The sequence below is a fragment of the Pelophylax lessonae genome, assembly GCF_965119305.1.
Source record: "Pelophylax lessonae genome assembly, chromosome: 4".
NCBI lineage: Eukaryota > Metazoa > Chordata > Amphibia > Anura > Ranidae > Pelophylax > Pelophylax lessonae.
Window position 1 is genome coordinate 568,918,380 of NC_138771.1, and position 21,082 is coordinate 568,939,461.

General features: G+C 43.8%; 1 protein-coding gene across 1 annotated transcript in view; it reads right to left on the bottom strand.

The window, feature by feature from the left end:
- The window catches only part of PEBP4 (phosphatidylethanolamine binding protein 4), a 135,962-nt gene extending 119,872 nt beyond the window's left edge, over positions 1-16,090 (bottom strand). Inside the window, exons 1-2 of the mRNA XM_082254565.1 lie at positions 15,968-16,090; positions 12,529-12,661 (exon numbers count right to left, since the gene is read on the bottom strand). Coding sequence (XP_082110691.1) covers positions 12,529-12,661; positions 15,968-16,080 — 246 coding nt within the window. The 5' untranslated portion in view covers positions 16,081-16,090. The remainder of the gene's footprint in view (positions 1-12,528; positions 12,662-15,967) is intronic.
- Positions 16,091-21,082: the final 4,992 nt, after the last annotated feature.

Below are 21,082 nucleotides of genomic sequence, written 5' to 3' on the forward strand. Positions count from 1 at the left end.
TATGGTGTGGATTTTCAGCTGCAGAAATAGTTCCACGTCAGTTGTCATGTAAGAGATATGCTGAGATACCATTCCCAACCTCAATGACTCATCATGTGTGGAAGGTCTTATTTCAGCCAGTAAATACACACAATTAGCAAGCTGGTTCCTAGAGTGACTTTATATATGTGGTAACACAATGATGAAGGTTTGAGGGATAGGTTGAGTGGAGGTGGTAGGTGATAGACACTTGAAGGTGAGACAGTAGCAGATGGATGCAGGAAGGTTTAACAATGTTGTATGATAGCAGATGATAGAATAGCAGGTGGACATACAAAAGAGATCAACCCAGTGCAGAAAAGTAGCAGTAGTCTCAAGAGCTAGCAATCTAGTTTATGCAGATATGATAAACAGTCTCTACTATGCAGAGCTAGATAGTGTAAGCTTAGTATAAGTTTATAGAGAATTCCCCTGCGGGGTACTTAGCACTATTAGCGATCCAGCCGAAGGGTGGTTCAGGAGAGGCGGATGATCCAGTAGCGGGATACAGGGATCAGCGCAGCGAGGTTCCGTCAGCGAAGTAAGCTTGCAAGCATGGAAGCTTCAAGCAAGGTTAGCATCCAGATAAGGGTGTTTGAACGAACACATGTGAGTGAGAGCCGACGCCTTAAATAGCCATCTAGTCCGGCGCTGAGTGATGACAGCTCCAGTCTTAAAGGTGTATGTGCACCTTTCCAAAAGTAAATGGTAGGGCGCATACACTTGTGGAAAGTGTAATTTAGGGTACCAAAGGTACCGGAACATTACAGTAGCCTGGTATGGTACAGGAGGGGGGGCTCGCTCTTTCCCCTTCACTTTCCTGACCGTCTGTGCTGCATAATAAGGGTCTGGTATGGATTTTGGGGGGGGGGGGGGATCCCACGCCATTTTTTTTTTGGTGTGGGGATTCCCTCAAAATCCATACCAGACCAAAGGTTCTGGTATGGTCTTGGGGGGCGACCCAACACTTTTTTTTTCTTCATTTTGGCGTGGGGTTCCCTTTCAAGATCTTCAGATCACAAGTCGCACCACAAGTCGGATCATCATGATCTGACTTGGATGCGATTTCTATTCAAATCAATGGGCTAAAAGTGGAATCAAAGACAACACTCATAGGCAACCATTGATTTTTAAATAGGAGGCAGAAAATGCTGTTAAAAGCGAACGCAACTAAACGTGCATTAACGCCAATGGAAAAAGCTACTAAAAGCACGTTTTTACAGCTTCTTTTTCCTGGCGTTGGTAGTGGCTTTGCAGCTTGTTTTTTCTAACGCCCTGTGTGCATAAGAATGGCTATGATAATGTTGGGTGCTGCAATGACCACCGGCTGGAAACCACAGAAAAATCAAACGGCCGTATGTGTACTGCGTGACCATGTGAATAAAGCTTTGGACCCTTCTGAGGAATCCTTGGTGTGCTGATGACATTTCTCTATTCCCACTGTACACAGAGATACTGTTACCGTGTTTCCCCCGAAAATAAGCCCTGGTCTTATATTAATTTTGGCGCCAAAAGACACAGTAGGGCTTATTTTCGGGGTAGGTCTTATCTATAATGTGCTGTTTTTTCTCCCCCTCTCCCTCCCTGCCGGTTAGGATTCCCCTGTGTGAACCTAGTTTAGGGTTTCTAAAATCCTAGAATTCACTTTATTAGAGTTTTATATAATGTCCAGTGTGTGTTTCTGTAATAGAAATGTGTGAAATAGAATAGTGTGAAATACCTTCGGTAGCTGATCTCCCACTCTGCTGTCCTTCTCCTCTCATAGCTGTCAGCGGGGGGGGGGGGGGGGGATCTCAGCCCCTCCCCTCTGCAGTGTTCACAGTGGGTCACAGAAACGCCAAATATTAGATTCGAATTGTGTGAAATACCTTCGTTACAGCGACGCTCCGCTGATTTCCCACTGCTGTCCTTCTCCCCCACTGACAGCTGGGGGTCACAGAAGCACCGAGCAGCGATGTAACAAAAGGTATTTTACACAATTCGAATCTAATACTCTGCGTTTCTGTGACCCGCTCTGAACACTGCAGAGGGGAGGAGCTGAGATCCTGCTGACAGCTATGTAAGGAGAAGAACAGCAGAGCGGGAGATCAGCACAGGAAAAGCCGCTCAGGTGAGGCACAAATGCCTAGGTGCTGGTCGGATCCGCCATCCAGTAATCAAGCTTCCAAAGAGAAAAAGTGACCGCACTCAGAGGTGAATGAACTTGAAGTGCTTATTCCCATTCATAAAAGACAACGGTGCATCGAACAGACATGGACACAGTTGACGCGTTTCACGACTGTGGGTCGCTTACTCATAACCCTCATGGGTTATGAGTAAGCGACCCACAGAGTCGTGAAACGCGTCAACCGTGTCCATGTCTGTTCGATGCACCGTTGTCTTTTATGAATGGGAATAAACACTTCAAGTTCATTCAATTCTGAGTGCGGTCACTTTTTCTCTTTGGAAGAGCGGGAGATAAGCTGAGCGCCGAGCGGCGCTGTACTGAAGGATATTTTACACTGTTCTATTACAGAAACACACAATGGACATTATAGAAAAACACTAATAAAGTGCATTCTAGGATTTTAGAAACACTAAACTAGGGCTTATTTTCGGTGTATGGCTTATATTGCAGCCCTCCCCGAAAATAACAGTCGGTCTTATTTTCAGGCTAGATCTTATTTTCGGGGGGAAACATGGTAGTGAGCTGTTCAATGCACAGCGATCCTCCAGGGATTACATAGTCTTTCCTATTACGTGACCTTAGGATAACTTTAAAGGCCAGATCCAGCCAAAGCTTCTCTTTTTTTAAAAAGAGGGAAGGGCTAGAACAGCCTCCCTCAACCTTTTACCAGATGAACCCTTGGAAATAACCTTCAGGTCTCAGGGAAACGCTGCTTATAATTACTAGATCTACAGCTCATGACTCATTAGCATTTACAGGAAGTTGGAATACAAAAATAAATAATGAAAAGAAATTATATGTGAAGTGTTGCGCTGCAGGACTTCTAATGTGCAAACAACAATAAATGGGCATATAATGTGCAAATAACAATAAATGGGCATATAGTGTGCAAATAACAATAAATGGGTATATAATGTGCAAATAACAATAAATGGGCATTTAATGTGGAACAATGGTGAAAATAAAAATCCAATCGCCAATAGCTAAAGCGTGAGTAATGGTGAAAATCAATTGTGTGGCTCGAATGAATATTAAATAAATGAATGAAATAAATTCAATCAGGTATAAAAACAACTGACATGCAAAATGGTCGTATATAAAAACGGGTCCTTCATTTGTCAAACATAAATGAATATTAAACGTAAATTAGGACTGGTAATACAAAAAACCGCTGTGCAATCATAAGGTGATTTGAAACTTGAATAATGAATCTTAAGTGCAATCAAAAAGTGACTTCAAACACAAAATATGTGAATCCTCAGTGTAAATGACACCTTTGTATCCACAGGCTGCTCAGCTTACTGCGCACTGAAATGGATTTTAATTTTCACTATTGTTCCACATTAAATGCCCATTTATTGGTATTTGCACATTATTAGTCCTACAGGGCAACACTTCACACATCATTTCTTTCATACACTACATTAGCTTGGGTTTTGCTATATTGGTGTTTGCCGGCTGTTACTCTCCACCATAATGATAGTGATCTTACATTATATACAAAAATAAGAGACTAAGAAATGGTGGCGTACTTTGCGCATTTAGCACCCACTCTATAGAACAATTAGTTGGAGTAAGCACTGTAGAGAAGGGCCCCCTAACACTGGTGATCAGTGGGAGAAGGGCCCCATTACAGATAGGTAAAAAGATAATTATTAAGTGGTGTCAGTAGTTACATAATATCTGAAAGGCAGAAAATGCTCAAAGAACCCCTAGAGGACCCCCCCCCCTTTTCTTTTTTTTTTAACCACTTTACCACCGGAGGATTTTCCTGCTTTACGTCCAGGCCACGTTTTGCAACTTGGCACTGCAGGAATTTAACTGACAATTGCGCGGTCATGCAACGTCGTACCCAAACTAAATTTACGTCCTTTTTTCCCCCCACAAACAGAGCTTCCTTTTGGTGGTATTTGATCACCTCTGCGCTTTTCATTTTTTGTGATATTAATAAAAAAAATGTGAAAATTTTGTGAAAAAAATTGACATTTTCTACTTTGACAGTTAAAAAATATCCAATATATTCAATTTTTGTCATATATTTAGGCCAAAATGTATTTAGCTATACGTCTTTGACTAAAAATTCTCAATGAGCGTATTTTTAACCGCTTTTACCCCATTCCCGACCAGGCTATATTTTGCGATTCGGCACTGCGTTACTTTAACAGACAATTGCGTGGTCGTGCGACGCTGTAACCAAATACCACCAAAAGAAAGCTCTATTTGTGGGGAATTTGATCACCTGTGCGATTTTTAATTTTTTAACAAAAGAGCGACAATTTTGAAAAAAAACAATATTTTTTTTAATTCCAATATAGAACATTGCCAAAAAAAAAAAAAAAATTAAAAATCAAAGTTTAACATTTCAGGCCAATTTGTTTTCTGCTACATATTTTTGGTTAAAAAAAAAAAAAAAAAAAATGTGCGCTTTTTTTTGCGGGACTGCGACATTGCGGCGGACAGATCGGACCTTTGACATTTTTGACACTTTTGGGGGGTACCAGTGACATTACTACAGCAATCAGTGCTATATATATGCACTGTTACTGTAATAAAGACACTGGCAGGGAAGGGGTTAACTTTATTGGTGATCAAGGGGTTAAATGTATGCCTCATGCTTACTGACGTGTGTGGGGGGAGGGGGTTGTGTGACACAGACACAGATCGCAGGTTCAGCTATGCTGAATTGTGTAATCTGTGACTGCCTGTCACTTAGGAGATCCGCCCGCTCTGTTTACACAAGCGGGCGGATTTCCACACTCGATCCCCGATGATCAGGGAAGAGCGGTGATCACCGCCTCTCCTCCTCTGGCCCGACTCCCGCTGTGACTGAATACAGCGGGAGCGAGCCTCCGGCGGCACGCGCGCGCCGCCGAGAGAGGGGAGAGTCTGGTGACGTAGGTCTACGTCGCCTGACGATAATGAGCCACTTTGCCGCAGTACCAGCTCAGTGAGCGGTCGGCAAGTGGTTAAAGAGGGCTAGAATGTCGATTTTGTATTGTTGTCTTTATCCCCACTTGGAGAGTTTCCCTCACTTCTTGTCCTAACAGGAACTGATGGGAAATATCTCTAAAAGGGATGAAAAAAAAAAAAATTTTGTCGAGTGCGGGTCAAAACCTCTCACAAAGTTTGTTGCTCTCCCAGCCTTTCTGAACATAATTATTCCCTTAACTAAAGAAAGAAGAAGATTTAAGATTCAGCTAAAAACCATGCTTGAAGTAGAACTGTACTGCACGGAATCGGGTATTCTTGGCTAAGTGAAGCTTTATCTCAAGGCAAGAGTCAAACAACTAGCATTTAACAGAAGGAGGTCAGCAATAGCAGCTTAGTGATTTCTCTCACTATCCTTCGCTGAAGAATAGTCACACTTTTTATTTATTTTTTTATCCAATATGCTTTTAGATTGTCCGAGGCTTGCCATATGTATTCTCCATCTGAGCTAAATCTCTGCAGAGTGAACCAAATCCAAAAGGGGTAGGGGATGAAAAATTCCACCTCCTGGTCTTTAATCGCTTTATAGTGATTATCTGACTTTTACAACTGGTCATCATTTTCACCCCATAAACTGTATACACATATAGCATTTAACCCCGTACATACATAAGTGCTACCAATTATTTCCATTGTGCAAATATCTGTGAGCACATACCATTACCAGGCAGAGAAATGTAGATAGGGGTACCAGCTGCTGTTACATATCTGGTCTTCTAAATTGTCACTTTACTCAAAGTGCCACAAAATATACTGGAACATATAAACAATAGTCATTGATGAGCCAGTGTAGTGCAACATTATGCAACAATCCTGCCATCTAGTGGACAAGAATAGGAAGTTCATATTACTAGAATTTACAACATTGTTGGGTTTCATAAGGCAATCGGGCAATGTGTAATATACCGTAACCTATAGCATAGAGATGATCGGGGTTTCTCTATTTCAACTGCTAATAACTAACCGAAGACAGATGGAATCCGATTGGTTCCTATAGTTTACTGCACTTTACACATCCTCGCTCTCTGCACATCATTATTAACCACTTCTGGACCGGTAGGTTTTACCCCTTTAACCACTTTACCACCGGAGGATTTTCCTGCTAAAAGACCAGGGGTTATTTTGCGATTTTTTTACTGCGTGACTTTAACGGACAATCGCGCGGTCGTGCGACGCTGTACCTAAACGAATTTCACGTCCTTTTTTTCCCACAAACAGAGCTTTCTTTTGGTGGTATTTGATCACCTGTGCGATTTTTTGATCACGGGCTATAAACAAAAAAAGGAGCGTAATTTTTGCAAAAACAACAATATTTTTCACTTTTTTTTATATGAAATTCCCCCAAAAAAAAATGTAAAAATCTAAATTTTTTAAAATTTTCGGCCAATTTGTTTTACACTACCTATGTTTGGTAAAAAAAAAAAATCGCAAAAAGCGTATTTTGATTGGTTTGCGCAAAAGTTATCGCGTTTACTAACAAAGGGAAAGATTTTTGTCATTTTTGGTGTTTTTTTTTTTAACGAGTAATGGCGGCGATCTGCGATTTTTTTTGCGGTACTGCGACATTGCGGCGGACAGATCGGACCCTTGACTGACATTTTTGACACTTTTGGGGGTACCAGTGACATTACTGCAGTAATCAGTGCTATATATATGCACTGTTACTGCAAAAATGACACTGGCAGGAAAGGGGTTAACAGTATTGGACAGGGAGGGGTTAAGTGTGTCCTAGGGGCGTGCTTCTAACTGTGTAGGGACAGGTCTACTAGTGTAAAAACAAAGATCAACAGTTCTACATAGTAGAACTGTTTGATCTTCACTTTTACACAGGGAGAACTGACAGGTGGCTTGTTTACACAAGCCGCTCTGTCTTTCTCCCGCTGTAGCGGCGATCGTAGTGTGACCGGCGGACATCGGGTCCGCCAGTCACACTCCCGCACTCCTCCGTGAACGAGCCGAGGCGGGCGCGCGCCCGCCCGCTATTGGCTCTAAAAGGAGTGACAGGCGAGCGACGTAGACCTACGTCACTCTGCCTGGCCGGGGCCGACTGCCGCAGTAAATATACTGTGCGCAGTCGGCAAGCGGTTAATGACAAGGCCATTTTTTACGATACGGCACTGCGTTACTTTAACAGACAATTACATTACTGCGTTACTTTAACTGTCATGGGACACTGTACCCAAAAAAAATAAAAAAATAAAAAAATTGTGCTTGTCCTTTTTCCCCCCCACAGATAGAGCTTTCTTTTGGTGGTAATTGAACACCTCTGTGGTTTTTATGTTTTGCGCTATATAAAAAAAAAAAAAAGAAATAATAAATAATTTTTTACTTACTGCTTGCTATAAAACATTACCAGTAAAAAAAATGTAAAAAAAAAAAAATCAAATTCTTTTTTCATGAATTTAGGCCAATGTGTATTATGCCACATATTTTTAGTGAAAAAGAAAAATTCCAATAATTGTTTTTTTTTTTTTTTATATAAATATGAACAGGTGATTGTCTTGGGGGATTTGTATGAGGTAGTTTTTTTTGTTTTAATGTCTGTTGGTTGTTTTTCAATGGATTGTAAAAATGTCTCAAAGATTATAGAAAAAAAAAAAAAAAAAAAACAAAACAACCACACCAGAACACAAAATCAAAAACGCGTTAAAATGCACATGCAGAAACGCATCCGGAATGGATCTGGAGGACATTTTTGTGGTGTGAACAGGCACTAAAAGTAGTGTAAAACCATTCAAATCATTTCTTTATGCGCTTTTTGCAGCAGTGTATAGCAAGTATAAATCAAATCGAAAGAAATCATGTGCTGCTGTAATTATCCCCATCAATACCACATAGAGAATGTCCACATGCCAAGTTTGTTCTCACAAACAAATTCCAAAATTCCCATAACAGCAGAGATGTTGATGTGCCACAGAAATAAAAGAACCTTTAGGGCTCTCAGACAGGCATATGACTTGAACACATGATGTCGCTGGCAGCTAGATCCGGTGTTAAAGTTGTCCGCACGCTGTACTCATCATGTAAGGTTTACACAAACACTGACAATGGGGGGTCATTGCTGCAGCTCAGGACTACAATATCAATATCAACAAATTTGTAGCCAGCAGCATCACCACTGCTAATCACACACCATTGATGTTTACATGTCATCACTGAATGAGTTATTCATGCGGCGGCAGTGCATGTGCAGAATGACCTCATCCGGTTCTGAATGAAGAAGGTGCACGCACTGCCATGGCTTGAATGACTCATTCGCCGTTGAAATGTGAACATCAATAGTGTGTAATAAGTGCCATAGGCGCCGCTGGCTACACACTGTTATTGAGATGACGGCCCGTAGGGTCCGTGCATACTGTGCGCATGTAACGGTTAGCACAAACGTTACAGGAAGACAGCATAACATCCAATAGTAATAACCCCAGATGCTTTGGTCTATTTATTTTTTTTGCTGCTGAACATAGTACAATCTTATGCTGCCAGGCATAGCCGTGTTAATGGGCCCTATAGACTTTTAATCTGCTGCGTACACAGGTGTTAAAAGCTATATTCTTTATGTATCTGTATTTACACCCGTGTGAACGAGCCCTAAATGTCAATTATACTGACATATCACCTGTACTGCACAGATTACCCCATTCAAAATACCCTCTATCCCAGGGGTCAGCAACCTGTAGATCAGGTGACTGGTAGATTGTGGTCTGGGCTATCTGACCCGCCACCCCAGAGCACCAAACAGTGTGCAATGCAGAGGGACTACATGTAAAGATGGAGCTGTAGTAGGGAGCAAGAGCTGCATAAGATGATGCCTCCTCTATAGTGCCGGTCCTGTGCCATGTGGAGTGATACCAACTGCACTTCACCTCTTATCCCGGCTATCGGTCTCCAGGGTGGTGCCAGCAGCAGGAAAGAAGGGATCTTCAGGTCGGTGTGAAGCAATACACTGGGCATAATAATATAGGGCTGCTTACATACTGATGTGCTGAGGTTTACCCACATCCCGGATGCGGTGCAGTGTACCTGCAGATATGCAGCGATTAGTCGTAGACTTCTATTATATCCTGCGGGTTTTCTGCACTTTCTGGATGAAGGAGTTTATGTGCGCTTTCAGAAAGTGCACCACACCTGCAGGATATAATAGCAGTCTATGGCAAAGCACAGCTAACCCCTTGCAAATGCATTGCACAGGTCCAGGTAAATAGCAGCACATCAGGGTGAAGGCAGCCTCATAGGGGGCTCAGAACAGTAAGGGTTCATTTACAGTTTAGGAGAACCCCCCCCCCAGTTAAAGCAGGCAGCGCTGTGTTGCTTTCTTACGACCTGCTTTAACCCATTGGACTCTGAAGAAGCATGCAGTTGCATGGCGCTTGCAGAGTGGCCCTGTTTTCTTGAATGGGTCGCAATTGGCAGGTGGTAACACCCACCAAATATAACAGGGAGTTTAATTCCTGCTACAGCATGTGTACACCTTTGCCTGCTGCCTCAGCAGCTAAACGGGGTAGGGATTGAGGGCTGTAAACTCAACCACAGGGTTTTACCACCCCCCAACTTTATGTGTGAATGAGTCCTAAGGGTGCCTCTGCAGAATGCAACTATAGGGCTCATTCACAAATGCAGCTGGCACTTCTGCTCCTGTGAAAAGCGATCTGAGTGTTTGACAGATGGTGAAGTGGCAATATGTTGCCTTCCCACCGCCTGACTTAAACCCATGATTGCCGTGCAATGCACGCGATTGTGAAACTGTAGTATGGCATTTAGAGGTTTTAAACTGGTGATGGGGCGGCACTGTGCCCGGGGATCTTTGACTTCTCCCATGTTGTGCAGGCAGATTAGCACCTCTTTGGGGCTGCCTACCCCTACTTTATCCCATATATGAGAATAGGAGGAGGTCATGGTGCATGTCTTTTCATATCTGTAGTTCCCTCTTCTTTTATACCAGTTTCTCGTAAAATGCATACAAATAGGCTACACATGGCCCCGAAAAAGCAGGTATTGTGATTAATTCAACCATCACTTACACCTAAAGGACCGGTAATGAATGCTTCTAGTTGCTGCAAGAAATTGTTGTCTCATTAACAGGTTTATACCCACATCCTTTCATCTGTGTAGAAAAAATAAAAAAAGGGAAAAGAATCAAAGCTTATGTAATACTAACACGTGTTGACCAATTCAGAAGGAAGATTGTGGCAAGTCCTGGCATTATGCCACTCCCTCATAGGTGGGGAAATGTCTAATTACCCATCATACTTGGTGATACTCTGACCATCATAACTATCCTAAAGCCAAAACTCCTCCTACGACTACCACCTTATGTAAGCAAAGGTTCTCATTTATCCAAGTAATGGTATACGGGTAGAACTTAGCAACCAGTGACACATACTTGGATGAGTATCTTTTTCGGTTTCAGAACAAATCCAGTTGAATGTCACTAAGGTGCCAGTGGCCCAGCGACCACAGCCCTGAGCGGGAAAGCATTCATTAGTAGTGGGGGTAGTAATACCCCCAATAATGAATGACTTCCCTCACCGCCTCAATGCAGCGGGCTAACAGGCCGTTTAATTTGCCCATTTAATGAAATGCAAGCAACTAGAGTTCAGGGCAAATCCCAAACTTTAACCTTATTCACAGTCAATATACAAACTATTGACTTAAAGTGGAACTCAAGCCAGAAAAGGAAGTCCTGAAAGATCACTTCAGGCTGGCCCCTTTTGCAGGTATAGCTATAGAATATATTACCAATACGTGCCTGTATGCTTTCAATTCCAGTAATGCACTGTCCCACCCTGCTCTGCACATGCTCAGTTGCTCTCTATTCTCAGCACTGTGCCCAAAACCAGAGTGACTACAGGCCAATAATCTGACAGCTTTAAAAGGATAAGTTTACTTTTGGGATATGTTACGTTTCACCTGGTTTTAGGGTGGAACATGTTCCCAGTGCTGCAGCCGCTCGCTGCCCCCGAGGAGATATTCATTGTACCTACAGGTAAGCCCTATTATAGGTTTTCCTGTAGGTACAAATTTAAAAGCAGATTTTACTAGCACTTTAAAGCGGACCTTCAGTCATTTTTTCATCTTTCCATCTATTAAATCCTCTGCCCTTGTTGTTTTAACTTTGGATAGTAAAACATTTTTTCCTGCCAGTAAATACCTTCTACAGCCCACTTCCTCTTTCTTGTCTGGTAAAAAGCCTAGGCTAATGACATCATGCAGAGCTTTCTCTCTAACTTTCATGAGAGTTTTCCAGCAAGGGAGGGAGGGATAAGTCCTAGGAGAATCAACAAGCTGCAGAGATGGATGAGGGTGGACATAACAGGAGACTGCAGAGATCTATGAGTATAAGCAGTGGTGTGAGGGTGTGTGTGTATATACATCCATACATACACATATCCATTAGGGATCGACCGATTATCGGCAAAGCCAAAATATCGAGGTCCGATCTGCACTTTCCCCGATATATATCGGAATCGGCCTCAGAGGTTACCAATGTTGCAGATAATTCGGGAAAGTGCATGTACCGGAGTGATGGCTGCAGCTAGAGGCATCACCCCGGTACCGGCGTCCATAGCCGATGGTCGGCTGTCTTGTAATGACAACCGATGTGGCTGAGAAGCCGCTCGGCTGTCATTACAAGTAACAGGTGGGGACGTCCCCTCCCGCCGCCTTCCGCGGCTTGTCCAGGTCTCCCGTCCCACCGGGAGACCTGGACATCCTACCTGCACAGCCGCCAAAGAGAAGACCCGATCAAAGCCGCATTCGGCTCCGATCGGGTCTCCATGTGAAAACCTGGATGTCATGACATCACTTCCGGGGACTCGGCGCCAAACTCAAAAAAATTACAACATTCAAAACAGCCAAACTTGGCGTTTTAAATGCTTTTAAGTGCAGAGGAGAGGTTTGGGGTCTTTTAGACCCCCCAGATCCCTCCACAACAGTACTTTCAAAAAAATTGGGTTTTTTTTTTTTTACATGTCTGAAAATATCGGCAGATACTGATATGCGATGAGCAAAATATCGGTATCAGTAATAAAAAAAAACAATATCGGTCGATCACTAATATCCATCCATATCCAGGAAGTGAACAGGCAGCAGCTTCAGATGCCCACAGTTGAAATGGCTGCAGCCAGACTTAGTGGAAGGAGATTTTCCTCAGCATATTTGGCAAGTACAGAATATATAAAATAATATGCAAAACGATTGGAGGGAAGCTTCAGAATGGCAAATATGTTTTTATTACAAATTATGTGAGCAGACTGCAGTTCCTCTTTAAACAGGATATTTTCTAAATAATCTACAGAACTATTCCACACAAGTATGTTCGGTTTTATTCAGCGATGAGATCAAGAGGATGTCCTTACCTCTTTGGCCTTGGTGTATTTAATCGTTGGCATGTCCCAGGAGTTCACCAGCTTTTGGATGTAGCCATTGCAGGCGGGGATATGCAGGCAGGAAACATCGCCAATTTCTGGGTATTTAACCTGAAGGTCCTCACTGTAAGGGGTGAGAAAACAAATCAAACAGGTGAAAGCTCTGCTTATGGCAAAGTATGGAATCTGTCAAAATGGTCTAATGAGGTTCAGTTCCCCTATACAGTAAAACCTTGGTTTGAGAGTAACTTGGTTTAAGAGCGCTTTGCAAGACAAGCAAAATTTTCCAATACATTTTGACTTGATATACAAGCGATGTCTTGATATACAAGTAGCCTAAAGTCACAGCTGAGTATAAAAGAGAAGAGAGGCACCTCTAAGTGTAGCAATATGGTTAAATGTAATGAAGGTACAACATTTAGCAACTCACATGGTTGATGATTGGAACAGGCACATCTAAGGATGCAGGCATCAGGGGTAAAGCTGTCCACATAGACCATCCTCCGCACCGCCATCTACGTCATCCTTTCCATGCTGTCCCTCGCTTTCAGATGACTTTACTGCAGGGTGGTCTTCCCGGTCAGGATTACAGACTAGCAGCCAGCAGTGCAGAAGATGGTCTATGTGGACAGCTTTACCCCGGATGCCTGCATACTTAGATGTGCCTGTTTTATTCATCAACCATGTGAATTGCTAAATGTTGAACCTTCATTAAATGGAACCTTATTGCTACACTTAGAGGCGCCTCTCTTCTCTTTGATACCCTGTAGCTCCTGCTGGATTTTGCTTCCAATCCCCTTGTGGAAGCGGCTATTTGTGGATGGACATTTTATGGTTACACAACCCATCGCAATGCTATAATCTTTTTTATATGGACTATAAACTGAAGGACTTATGAATAAATGGTTGTGGAACGAATCATCTGAGTTTCCATTATTCCTTATGGGGAAATTCGCATTGATATAAGAGTGCTTTGGATTACAAGCATGCTTCCGGAACGAATTATACTCGCAATCCAAGGTTTTACTGTACTGAAAGGCCGGGCATTAGGCTGCACATCGTTTCCACTTTTACATAGCAGTTAGAAAAAGTTATTTTCAACTACATAAACTTCATACATAGAATACAATGTGGTCAGAGTTCATGCAGCTACATGTATAAGGGCAGAGCACAGAAGCAGTAAATATTGCAAATAGTTTTAAATATCAGCAAAAACGCATTAACCACAAAATCAAACAAAGTATAACTAAAGGCAAAATGTTTGTTTTAGTATTGGATAGAGTGGAGAGGGATTAGAACACCTGTCAGTTTTTATTGCGGTCTGTGTCCCCATTAGGGAGATTCACCCTCTCTATTTTTCCTGTTTACCATTATCATTAAAAGTGAAATGAAATCCCAAATTTGGATTGTCCCCAGAAAGGTACCAGATGGGGACACTGGGTCTGGTCACATGGGGTCCCCAAGAGATTCCCTTATTTGCAGGGATTTCCTCTAACTTCCTGTTTTGGCTATAGGACAGGAAGTGAAGGTACCCAATAGGAGAAAGATAGCAAAGATAAATGTTACTGGGGTTACAATCCTCCTATACTCTCAAAAAATAAAAAGTTTGCCTACAGTTCTTCTTTAATCCCCCTTATACTCCTGGTTGAATGGTTGAATTCCTTAAACAGCTGCTTGTCCAGTCCAAGCTATTTTTTTTTTTAGTTTTAGATAAAATGTACAAGGATCCTTGTCAGAGTTTTCATGCAATTGGATAGACAGAATTCCAATGGATTCCTGTCCAAGTGACAAAGTTTCACCAGATGCGAAGGGAGGAAAAATTATCACATACAGAAATCAGAATACATTGTTTCAGTACAGGAGGGGAAGGCTAGAACTTTAACCACTTTAGCCCCGGAAGATTTGGCTGCTCAATGACCAGGCCCTATTTTGCGATTCGGCACTGAGTGATTTTAACGGACGATTGCACGGTCGTGCGACACTGTACCCAAACGAAATTGACGTCCTTTTTTTTCCCACAAACAGAGCTTTCTTTTGGTGGGATTTGATCAACTGTGCGATTTTTATTTTTTGCACTATAAACAAAATTAAAAAAAGGATCGACAATTTTGAAAAAAAAAAACAATATTTTTCAAATTTTTTTTATATGATATTCTCAAAAAATTTAAAATCTAAATTTTTTTACATTTTAGGCCAATTTGTTTTCTGCTGCATATTTTTGGTAAAAAAAAAAAATAAAAAAAAAAAAAAAATCGCAATAAACATATTTTGATTGGTTTGCGCAAAAGTTATTGCGTTTACAAACTATGGGAAAGATTTATGTCATTTTTATTGTTTTTTTTTTTTAACTAGTAATGGCGGCGATCTGTGATTTTCAGATCGGACCCTTGACTGACTTTTTTATTTACACTTTTGGGGGTACCAGTGACATTACTACCGTAATCAGTGCTAAAAATATGCACTGTTACTGTCAAAATGACACTAGCAGGAAAGGGCTTAACTTTATTGGTGATCAAGGGGTTAAGTGTGACCCTAGGGGCGGGATTCTAACTGTCAGGGGGCGTGGCTGGTTAGATCATCACAGAGACATACGATCCTACATAGCAGGATCGCTTATGCCCCGTACACACATGCAGATTATCTGAAGACTTTTGTCTGCAGACTTACCAAAACCATATAATATGAGGTCAAACCTAAACATTTTCAATTTGTATGCAATCCGAAAGGCCCTTGCACTACATAGAAAAGGTAAATCTGAAGACAAAAGTCTGCAGATAATCTGCACGTGTGTATGGGGCATTAGCCTCTGTCATGATCTAAGGGAGAATGACAGACGGCTGTGTTTACATCAGCCGCCTGTCTTTCTCCCTCTGCTGCGGGAGATCGCGAGTGGCTGGCGGACATTGGAGCCGCCGGTCACTCGCACTAGCTCCCCAGGGAACAAGCAGGGGAGGGAGCGCGCCGCTGGCGGCTGAGCGAGTGACGTACGCATACTTCACTTTGCCCAGCAGCGGCAGAGTGCCACAGTATATGTGCGGTGGGCGGGGTGCAAGAGGTTAATCAATTCTTTATTTTTCGGACAGCCGAAACAGTACATTACGCCTGCTAAATTCTGATTGGTATAATTCACTAAACCTAATCTCAATCACACGGCACTTCCTGTCCAGAGTTTGCATGTTCTTCCTGTACCGGCGTGGGTTTCCTCCGGGTACTCTGGTTTCCTCCCACACTCCAAAGACATACTGGAAGGTAAATTGGCCTTAATATGTGTATGTATGAATGTGAGTTAGGGACCTTAGATTGTAAGCTCCTTGAGGACAGGGACTGGTGTGAATGTAGAATACATATTTAAAGCGGATGTGTAAATTGATGGCGCTATATAGGTACATGAAATAAATACTATGACAGCAGACCCCAAACACAAACACACCTGCAGAATTGAGCGTCTTCACCAACGATCGGCTTAGGGATACAGGAGTCATGACTGGTGGAGAAGACTGGAATCAGTGCCAGAAGACAAGCAGGAATGAGCCACGCCATCATTACAGCCTGAAGAAAAGTAAAAAAATATTATATAATCCGTGATTTCTTCTATGTAACCAAATGACATGGCACTACTGTGTCCGCATAAACTGCTCTATGAAAGTGACACTTATATGTCATGGATTTTAGTAGAGGAATCCATTAGCAACTTGTGATACAAATGCACTCATAGTAGAACTGGTTACTTAGATGTAGCATCTGAAAGGTAGTCCAGAGGTGATGCCAATATGTATTGCATAGTTATTGATTAGGATAATTCAACAGAACCTGTACCCCCTATCAGTCTCCCTTTATAGCAGGTGTCCCTCATCAGAGTGCCCCTTACATAAATTGTCCCCATTAGCCTGCACCTTGACATCAATTTTCTGCATCAGAGTGCCCCCCTTAGAGTTTCCTTTGCATCAACTGCCCCCATCAGAGATTCCTCTTACACCAAATGCCCCCTTCACTTACAACCAATGATTCTATCAGAATGCCCTCTAAATAAATTGTCCCTAGAGAGGTGTAACTAATATCTGGAGAGGCAAAGCCCACCCCAGAGACCCCCTAGATCTGAGCACGACTTTTATATACTGTATAATTTTTTATATATTTATTCTCTATTCATGAAATTAGCCTTTTCCCATATATTTTCAATAATACGCTCATTTTTTAAAATTAATTATTCCACTTGCAGGTGTGATGCTTATTTGTGATTCAAATCTTTATTGTTTGACAATAACATGGTGTGGGTGGATTTCTGCCGGTCACAGGCTGCGTCACGCCCCCCTCCAGCCTGTGTCCTAAAATAAGAGGAAGGTGAAGCCTCCATCAATCTACATGTAAAATCCAGCCCCCTTGTGTTAATCTGGTTAGTGGGCTGTTATTTACCACCATGTACATACTTACATAGACAGGTTGAAATAATAGACAAGTCCATCTAGCTCAACTAATAATGTGTATACGCCCACATGTGTGACTCTATAGTCACATGGGCTGCTCAGATGTGATAGAGAGGAAATATATAGCATAGAAACTAACTGAAAACTGAGTGTGTGCTGAGCTCCTGACACAGCTCTGCAAAAACTCTAGCTGAATTGGAGACATGAACAGAAGGGGGAGATAGAGAGCAACAGGATCAACCAGGTTTTTTGCAGAATACAGAAAATGAATCTCATAGTGACTGAGTGAGTATGGACAGCATGTAATACACCATTTATTCATCGTTTTTTATCATGTGGGTTTAGTGACACTTTAAGGTCTCTTTTGCTCTGTCAAGCTTAGCAATGCAACCATTGGTGGGGTCTATGGCTGTTGGCCAAACTCTGGGCCAGAAGCATGGTGTGCAACCCTTGCTTGATACGGATGAATCCCTCAGTAATCCAGAAACTGGAGCTCCTCTCAGTAGCTTTCCGCTAATGCATAGAAAGTTTGGTGGACCCACTGTAAGGTTCTCATCTCGCTTTTTATATATATAATATATCAAAAGATCAATTTTTTTTTTTTTTGGTCGGACAGCCAGTATGGAGGTACGGGCTAAAAGCTGCAGGGCTTGTCTGCAGAAGCCTGACATTGCACCCTTGATTCACTGATCATGGGTGAAATCCTTTCCAGGCTCCTGCAGGAAAAAAATAATACATGCACAATTTATTCTGCAAAAATGTGTTTATTTTTTTATAAAAAGAAAAAAAAAAAAAAACAGGTGAATTTATCCTTGAACATCTGACAGTCCCTAGATCCTTCCATTATCAGGGGTATTCTTTACCCCGTTATTATGGTAGTGGTGATGTTTGGCACACTTTCTTTACTGGCCCTGTAACCTGAGACCTGTCAGTTTCTAGTTACCCCCTGTGATCGGGTGTCTGCCCGCCTTTGGTCATCCCTCTGTTACCTGATGTTTAGCAATTTCTATTCACCCCTCCCATTATCTGGGGTCTGGCTTTCTCTAGTTACCCATCCAATACCCGGGGTCAAGTCCCATTCCCATTACCTGGTTTATAGCATTTACCTTCCTGTTACCTGGGATCTGCCACTATTTAGTCACCCCCTGTAATCCGGTATCCCATGTCAGTGTTTCTCAACTCTCTGCAAGTCACAAAACCCTTCAAAAGTTTGCAAAATCTCGGAGGCACTCCAATGTAAAAAGGGGAACCCCATCACTTCAGAAGCCCCCTGTTTTCACACCAGAGTCCCCAGTCATCTTCTGTCACATCAGAATCTCCAGTCCCCTCCCCTTTTATATTACAGTGCTTAGTCCCCCTTTTCACATTAAAGTCATCAGTTTCCTCAACCCCCCCATCAGAGTCCTCAGCACCCCCCATCTACATCAGAGTCCTCAACCACTCCCCCCCCCATCAGAGTCCTCAGCACCCCCCATCTACATCAGAGTCCTCAACCACTCCCCCCCCCATCAGAGTCCTCAGCACCCCCCATCTACATCAGAGTCCTCAACCACTCCCCCCCCCATCAGAGTCCTCAGCACCCCCCATCTACATCAGAGTCCTCAACCACTCCCCCCCCATCAGAGTCCTCAGCACCCCCCATCTACATCAGAGTCCTCAACCACTCCCCCCCACATCAGAGTCCTCAGCACCCCCATCTACATCAGAGTCCTCAACCACTCCCCCCATCAGAGTCCTCAGCACCCCCCATCTACATCAGAGTCCTCAACCACTCCCCCCCATTAGAGTCCTCAACCACTCCCCCATCTACATCAGAATCCTCAACAACTCCCCCCCCCCACATCAGAGTCCTCAGTACCCCCCATCTACATCAGAGTCCTCAACCACTCCCCCCCCCATCAGAGTCCTCAGCAACCCCCATCTACATCAGAATCCTCAACAACTCCCTCCCCCCATCAGAGTCCTCAGCACCCCCATCTACATCAGAGTCCTCAACCACTCCCTACTTTCAGATTACAGCACTTACCCCTCCCCCCTTCATATTCACATCAGAGTTCTCCCCCACTTTCACATTGGGGTCCTGCCTTCCAATCTCCACCAGTATGGTTGTGGTAGAATGGCAGTGGGTGAGAGGCAGGGCAGATATAAATGGTGGAACGCAGTGGCCATCCAAAATAACACCCATCCTGGACTGGCCGGCCTGCCCCATGGAAAACACATGCCACTCTGTAAACATACAGGACACCTTGTGACACCCTTGAGGAGCCCAGATGGCCCCCCAGGGTGAGGTAAATGCTGGTATAGTCACCTTCATTTTTTGTTAGCAGGTGTCAGAAATTCCCCAGTCACCCCTCATCTCCTGCAGTCTGCAATTCTCCCACAGTCACTCCTCATCTCCTGCAGTCTGCAATTCTCCCCCAGTCACCCCTCATCTCCTGCAGTCTGCAATTCTCCCACAGTCACTCCTCATCTCCTGCAGTCTGCAATTCTCCCACAGTCACTCCTCATCTCCTGAAATCTGCAATTCTCCCCCAGTCACCCCTCATCTCCTGCAGTCTGCAATTCTCCCACAGTCACTCCTCATCTCCTGAAATCTGCAATTCTCCCCCAGTCACCCCTCATCTCCTGCAGTCTGCAATTCTCCCCCAGTCACCCCTCATCTCCTGGAGTCTGCAATTCTCCCCCAGTCACCCCTCATCTCCTGGAGTCTGCAATTCTCTAGATATCCCTGGTTTCCCTTCTTTCCCCTGTTACTGGGTGTCTACAGTTCTCTATCCCCTCATGTCCTGGTGGTCACATTATCTGGTATTCTATGGTCACCTCCTCTTACCTGCAGTGTCTGATCTTCTCTCCCTCCCTCTGTTTCCCTGATACCCTACAGCAGACTGTTATTTTGGAATCAGTCTGCCACACCCCCCTCCACGTGGTTGATAGCGCTGATTGGTTCTGATCTGAAGAGCTTTCCTGCTTTGGGTCCTAAAAGCCTTCGTCAAGAATGTGGGCGGGATCAGCTGTCATTCATCGCGTGGGGCGGGGTTATACAGCATGTGGCGCGGGGTTATTCAGAGTGTGGGGCGGGGTTATTCAGAGTGTGGGGCGGGGTTATTCGGCGTGTGTGGCGGGGTCATTCAGCGTGTGGCGCGGGGTTATTCAGAGTGTGGGGCGGGGTCATTCAGAGTGTGGGGCGGGGTCATTCACCGTGTGAGGCGGGGTCATTCAGTGTGTGAGGCGGGGTTATTCAGCGTGTGAGGCGGGGTCATTCAGCGTGTGGGGCGAGGTTATTCAGCATGTGAGGCGGGGTCATTCAGCGTGTGGGGCGAGGTTATTCAGCATGTGAGGCGGGGTCATTCAGCGTGTGAGGCGGGGTTATTAGGCGTGTGGAGCGAAATTATTCAGCGTGTGGAGAGGGGTCAATTAGCGTGTAGGGCGTGGTTATTTAGCGCGTGGGGATGGGTTATTCAGCGTGTGGGACGGGGTTTTTCAGCGTGTGGGGCGGGGTTATTCAGCGTGTGGGGCGGGGGTCATTTCGCGTTTGGGGCGGGGTAATCAGCGCGTGGGGCAAGTTATTCAGCGTGTGGGGCGCGGTTATTCAGCGTGTGGGGCGGGGGTCATTTCGCGTGTGGGGCGGGGTTATTCAGCGTGTGGGGCGGGGGTAATTTCGCGTTTGGGGCGGGGTATTCAGCGCGTGGGGCAAGTTATTCAGCGTGTGGGACGGGGTCAATTAGCGTGTGGGGCGGGGTATTCAGCGTGTGGGGCGGGGTATTCAGCGTGTGGGGTGGGGTCAATGTTTGTGTGAGGCGTGGCTCCTGTCTGTGTACAGAGCTCAGTGTATGTGTCCCAGTGACTGCAGTAGCTCCCTGTAGTCTATGGTAGGTGTAGTAATGATGTTTCATTCATATATACAATATATTCTGATTTTAGGCTGTTTCTGCAATGAGGAGTCCATCCATGGTAAGTACATTCCCTGTACATGTGAAGTGATGCTGGTTTATTAAAGCTGAATTGAAAGTGATTGTAAATGTTTTTTTTCTTTAATAGCAAACATGTTATAGTTGTCTGCTGTGTGTAATGGTTCTGATCAGAGGGACCCTGATCCTCCTCTTCTGGGGTCCCCCGCTGCT